This window comes from Myotis lucifugus, unplaced genomic scaffold (genome assembly GCF_000147115.1).
Source record: "Myotis lucifugus unplaced genomic scaffold, Myoluc2.0 scaffold_44, whole genome shotgun sequence".
NCBI classification, from domain to species: domain Eukaryota; kingdom Metazoa; phylum Chordata; class Mammalia; order Chiroptera; family Vespertilionidae; genus Myotis; species Myotis lucifugus.
Genome location: NW_005871092.1, coordinates 7045438 through 7052082, shown reverse-complemented (window position 1 = coordinate 7052082; position 6645 = coordinate 7045438). Strand labels below are relative to the sequence as shown.

The window sequence follows — 6645 nt, the reverse complement described above, 5'->3', positions numbered from 1 at the left end:
GGAGGATTGGACACAAGTCCTTGTTAGAACTCATCCCTCCTCAGCACATGCCCAGCACCAAGTAGGCCTGCTCAGCACACGGGCACATGGGGACAGAGGAAAGTGACCAGAGCCAAATCCCATGACGAAAGAAGCCCCCAGATACCACCTCTATGTGCTGTAAATGTTGATCAGTAACTATTAGCCCCAAAGTATGTCAAAGTCAATGACAGGAACTTGGAATTGTGACCGAGGCATTCGGGAATGCTGACTCCCCTCTATGAATCGAGGAGGTGACTCCTTATTCAGATCAGAACTTTCAAGCTTCAAAAGTGAGAGTCTCCTGTGAGCTCCCGTGGCTTTTCCTTCCTCAGGAAGCCGAGACCCTGTATCCTGCAATCACCAGAGAAGCTACAAATACTACTCCAGCAGCATCCTCTACCCCGACGGCTTCCTGGGCTACCCGTGTGCCTCCTATGAGGAGTTTCAGGAGGTGGGTCTCCCCAGGGGCATGGGGAGGGTGGGGTGGCTCTGTGGTTGTTGGTTTTGTCCCTGTGGCTTGGAACAGAGCAGAGATGTAACTCCACGACTAGTAAGAGGAGGTGCTGGTAACGCTGAGCCTCGCAGAGCCTTCTTCCTCCAGGGAATGGGGTGGGCAGGCGGCAGATGGCACAGACCTGACCCGGGTGTGCCTTCCCTAGATCCCCAGCTTTTCATTCTGAAAAATTCTCAAAGGATACCTGGACGGCATGAGTGAGATGGATGCATTAATGAATGGATGGAGAGTAGATGGACAGATGAATAGAAAGATGATTAGATGGATGAGTGGGTGATTGAAGGAGGGAGGGAGGGATGGATGGATGGATGGATGGATGGGAAGATGAATTGATCAATTGAGTGAGTGAATGAGTGAAAGGCCTACCACTCACAGACAAATTTTTGTTTTTCCACCAGAATGGCTGTTTTCCTTGTCCAGTCACAGGATGCCCCAAAATGGGGCACTATGCTGACCAATTTCAGGGCAACACCAGCGCCGTGGGACAAACGTTTTTCCTGAACACAGGAGAGAGTGGTAACTTTACTCGTAAGTTTCCATTGTACCCATTTAAAAGCTGCAAATGATTTTAAAAGGTGTATCAACCTTGTTAGTTAGGACCCTTGGTAGCTATGGATAGAAACTCAACACCAGCCAGCTTAAATGATAATGGAAGGACGGTAGAATGGCATTTGTCTTGCCTCTCACGTTCACCCCTTTAACCAATAATCCTGACCAGTGGAGTAGGTCGACCGTGAATGGCCCAGGCTGGTCACATGTCCACCCAACCCTGTGGCAGGAAGGACGGATCCATTAACAGAAGAAGGAAAGATGGGGCAAAGGCACCTCGTGATTACCCACCATGGTAGTCCCCCTGTTTACACACACCTGAGCATGCTGTGTTTTTTTGTGTTATTTTGTGCAGCTTCTCATTTAAAAAGAAGATAGAAAAAGCATCAAGATTTGTTTGTTATAATTAATATTACATGATGGCTGAACAGAAAAGCATGTATTTTCCAAGGGAGTTTTACATTGAAAAACATTTATGTAGCACTTCACAAAACACTGCTTTCTGACAGTATTTCATGTAATATTCACTCAATGCGACACTTAGCATAAACGATAACAGTTGGGAGAATCTATAAAGTCTTACAAGAATATTCCTTTAAGTCAGAATGCACCTTAGGAAAATGCTTGCATGTGTGCGGGAGACGGTATTCAAGGATATTCACCTAAGCACTAATTTTAATACCAAAAGAACGCGGGGAGAAAGCTAGATAACACCACTTGTTAAACAACCACATCCTCTATGTAACCATTCAAGGAAGGATCTAGAAAACCTCTAAGGCATATTAAGTAAAAAGGCAAATATCAAAATATCACAGAATATATCATGTTCCAGTCAGGGTCTCTGCAGAAGACAGAGCTCATTCAAGTGGTTCAACGAGGAGACCTCACTGGAGGGTCCACTTTTGGAGGAGTGGACAGGGTTGAAAGAACAAACGAGGGATGCTGAGACGCCCAGAATCTAGTGGCTGCGGGGTTCTAGGAATGGAGTGAAGGCAGCTACTGCCAGAACCTGGTACTAGAGCAAGGAGGCTGCAGGGGAGCAAGCACCTCCATCTCCCTCCTCCTGCCGCTGGCCTCCCCTGCAAGGCTCTGATGGGCTGAACCCAAGGGAAAGCCAGTGGCAAGGACCCCTGGGGAGGAAGATCTTATGGAGCACAGGACAGGACAGGGAAGGGCGGTGACTCAGTCTGGCCGGATGATGGATGGAGAGAATAGAGAAGAGCAGTGCATATTATTTACGGAAGGGGAAAACGCCTATATATTTTTATAAATGTAAAAGATGAAGGGAGGGGGAGGAAAAAATAGAAACATCAATGAGGAGAGAGAATCATTGATCAGCACACCCCTTACTGGGGATTGAGCCTGAAACTTGGTCATGTGCCATGACCAGGAATCAAACCATGACCTCCTGATTCATGGGTCAACACTAACCCATTGAGCCATACCATACAGGCAAAAGCCTAACTTTTTGTACATTCATATATGTGTGTGTGTGTAAATGCTCACAGAAAGCTCTAGGTCAGGGTATCCAAACAGCTCTACTGGAATCCAGGACTGGATCACTTGTTATTGGGGGGCTGTCCTGTGCATTGCAGTATGTTTAGCAAATACGTGGCCTCTACCAGCGAGATGCCACGAGCCCTGCACCCACCCACACCATTCCCTGGGTGGGACAATCAAGAACATCTCCAGACAATGCCAATTGTCCCGGGCAGCAAATCACCCCGCAGGGCTTGGTTAAGTCTACAGAGAAACTGGGAAAACCCTGAGATGGAGGGCAGGTAGGCAGAGCACTGAGAAAGGGTTTATTCATTTTTAAATAATTATCTGTGTTGTTTTTCCACTGAGAATATGTGCATGGCATGGGAAAATAACAAAAATAAAAACAAAGAAGGCAACAGTAAGTGATTTATCCAAATGTTGGCGCCCAGCCATCTCCCTCTCCCAGTGGTCTTTCTGGTACAGTCCGTGGTGGGCACCTGGGTACCCGGGTATAGTAACCAGCCACCCTCCATCCATCGGAACACATACCTGGCTAGGTTGGGAAGAGATTATGCTGAGCTGCAATATTTACTTCCCCCTGAGTCCCTCACCCCACCTACCATCAGATTTCCTGGGACCCAACTGCATTGAAGGAAACCATTCATTATATTCGCCCCTACCTCCCACTCATGGGGGATACAGAGCTTGGAACAAGGATGCTCCCATGGGTCATTTTTTTCCCCCCAAGAAGATGAGTTCATTGAACTGATAGTATCTTTTCTTTGGACAGGTTGGAGATACAGGGTATCAGTCACACTGGCTGGAAAAAAGGAAGTGAATGGGTCCATCGGGATTGCTTTATATGGAAGCAATGGAAACTCAAAGCAGTATGAAATTTTCAAGTAAGTTTGATAGTAAAGTGAAATGACCATACTTTCCCTAATAGATTATTAATACAAGATTGGGTGTAAACTTCTACATACATCTAGCCAAACAGAACCTTTGAATCCTAGAATGTCAGAGCCGGAAGGAAGTGTCTTAGCATCTAATTCAATCACCCCATAGGAGAAGAGGGAGGCCCAGAGAGGAAGCACTCGCGATTTTAAAGGCTGACTCTTTCTGGATGGCCAATCACTGCTTCCTTCCTGCTTAAGTTGTGGGGTTGTTCTTGTTGTTGTTTTTAATTTTTTAAAATTTTATTTCAGAGAACGGAAGGGAGAGGAGGAGAGAGAATCATCAATGATGAGAGAGAATCATTGATCACCTGCCTCCTGCACACCCCCTACTGGGGATAGAACCCAAAACCTGGGCATGTGCCCTGACCAGGAATTGAACTGTGACCTCCTGGTTCATGAGTCCACACTCTACCACTGAGCCACATCAGACAGGCCCTGGTTAAGTTTTATGAATATCATGTTCTCCTTAGACAAAGCACATTTATATGGCAACTCCTTCCCATCCCACACACACACTCCATCCCCCACTCGTGCTGTGTTCCACGTGACGCCTGAAGCTAGCTTCCTGTTGATATGGTAGCCTCAGCTCCTAACTCTTGTGGGTATATGAGGTGCTTGGTAAAAATGTGTTGGATAAGTCTGCTGTAAAGTTAGATTCTGTTTTTGCACTAAGTTTGCATAATAATTTTCATGTTAAGTTAAAGTTCTTTGAATACTTGCTATGCTACATATGAGATGCCCACAGATGACCCCGGCTGAAGCACATGCATCTTTAAACAAAGATAAAGACTCCTTTGTGAAATTAAAGAGTCAATATGCCACCCCAAGTAGTTGACTTCCCTCTAGGTACCAATCAAGACAGTGGACATCTAGAGTCCACTATTATTATAAAGGTGTGTTCTTCACAGATACGTTTGTGTTTTAGCGGCCCTGGATGTGTATGGAGGCAGTGAAGGGAATTGCAGAAAGTCAACAACAGCAGCCATCGTTTGGAGTAACAACAGGTTGCTCACACCCTAGAATTCATCTATCCAGCTGATAGAACACTTTATGTCTATGTTTGCAGAGGATCCCTCAAACCAGATGCAAAACATATGCGTGACATTGATGTGGACGTCAATCTTGGAAAAATCCAGAAGGTTAAGTTCCTCTCCGACAACCATTGGCTAAATATCTTCCGGGACAAACTGGGGGCTTCGAAAATCACAGTGCAAACTGGAGAATATGGGACTATGTGAGTATCATTCATTGCACCTAAGTCTTGTTTCTGTATTTCCTTATCAATCTATCTGTGCAAACATACATGCATACATTCCATCACCCACCCATCCACCTACATATCCTTCTACCCACCCATTCCTTCATCCTGAGGGAGGCTCGTCTTTAGCCAAAGACGCCCACAGGAAAAGGAGGAGGCCAGGTGTCCTGAATCTCATGGCTGGGTTGTTGCCCCAACTGGGCGGGCTTCACCCTCTTCAGGAGTGACATCCCTCCATGGTCTTTCCCCCCCAACATCTCTATGGAGATACAATTTTCATAGCCTGTGTTCACCCATTTAAAGTATATACTTCAGTGATTTTCCGTATATGTGCAGAGTTGTGGATTCATTTCTAAAGTCAATTTTGGAACATTTCATCACCCTTCCCAAAAAAACCCACACCTATCAGCCATCATCCCATAACTTCCCACCCCTTTTCTCCAGCCCAGGGCAACCTGTTTTCTATTTTGATAGATGTTCCTATTCTGGACATTTCATATAAATGGAGTCATACAATATATATGGTCCTTTGTGACTGGCTTTTTTCATGTAGCATAACATGTTCAAGGTTCATCCATGTTGTAACATGTATCAGTACTTTATTCCTTTTTACTGCCAAATAATATTCTCTTATATGGATATACCACCTTTTATTTATCCATTCAGTAGTTGATGGACATCAGGGATGTTACCACTTTGGGGCTATTATGAATAATGCTGCTGTGAACATTTATGTACAAGTTTTTGTGTGGACATATGCTTTCATTTCTTTTGGGTACATACCTAGGAGCAGAATTGCTAGCCTATGTGGTAACTACTATGTTTAACCTCTAGAAGAACTGCCAGACTGTTTTCCAAAGTAGCTGGCACATTTTCCGTTCCCAGTAGCAATGTATGAAGGACACCCCAGGTTCTGAACTCTAGGGAAAGTCCCCTCTTGGCAGGTGGGGCACCCCGGTTCCCAAATTCATTGCAGGACCCACCCAAAGCCACAGGTTTTGAAAATCTGTGGTTGACAGCGGTGATTCACTTTCAGCTTGTTAAAAGGCCACAGGAGGAGAGGGTGTTCTTTAAGTGGTTTTGCTTAGTAGAACCACCTGGACTCTGCATGGTGTAGCCAAGCCTTTCATTCAAAAAGGTCTGAACTCCAGGGTTTGGCTAAACGCTGTTTACTCACCTGAGGTGACATTTCTCCAAGCTGCCAAGCCTCACGCTGAACATGTTCTCCTCCGCAGGTATCAATTTTGCAGTGGCAATACGCTTAAAGAAAACCAGTTACAGACCCTTCTCCCTTGTTAAAAATGTGGTGCTTTTACCCTAACCGGTTTGGCTCAGTGGATAGAGTGTCGGCCTGCAGACTGAAGGGTCCCAGGTTTGATTCCAGTCAATGGCATGTTCCTTGGTTGTGGGCACATCCCAAGTAGCAGGAGATAGCTGATAGATGTTTCTGACTCTCTATCCCTCTCCCCTCCTCTCTTCCAAAAATCAATAAAGTATATTTAAAGAAAAAAAATGTGGTGCTCTCTTGTATCTTTGTGGCAATAAATTTTTAATGCCCTCGGGTTGACATTGAGGTGTTAGTTTGACATCCTCCTGGTTCTGGAATCTCGAGACCTTGGACCTCGAAGGTTTCAGACAAGGACCTATTTCACTGCAGCAGACCAAGATTTTGAATGCTGGACAGTGCTTCCGGAAAGAGAATTTTAGGAAACACAAAGAGGGAGGGAGCCGGCTCTCTGTCTTGCTAGGAAGTAGAGAGGCGCCCCCTAAAGGGAAGGGAGAGCTCCTTCTGCCTCATTCTCAGGACCTTGGGGTGTCACCTCGTTCTCTTTGAGTGCCCACCACACCTGTCACACAGCCTTTCA

The 6645-nt window shown here is 45.6% G+C and overlaps 1 protein-coding gene across 1 annotated transcript in view; it reads left to right on the top strand.

Annotated features, from left to right (window-relative positions):
* The window catches only part of LOC102435101 (pancreatic lipase-related protein 2-like), a 19992-nt gene extending 13913 nt beyond the window's left edge, over positions 1-6079 (top strand). The window contains exons 8-12 of the mRNA XM_014455321.2: positions 358-472; positions 934-1063; positions 3357-3468; positions 4589-4756; positions 6016-6079. Coding sequence (XP_014310807.2) covers positions 358-472; positions 934-1063; positions 3357-3468; positions 4589-4756; positions 6016-6079 — 589 coding nt within the window. The remainder of the gene's footprint in view (positions 1-357; positions 473-933; positions 1064-3356; positions 3469-4588; positions 4757-6015) is intronic.
* Positions 6080-6645: the final 566 nt, after the last annotated feature.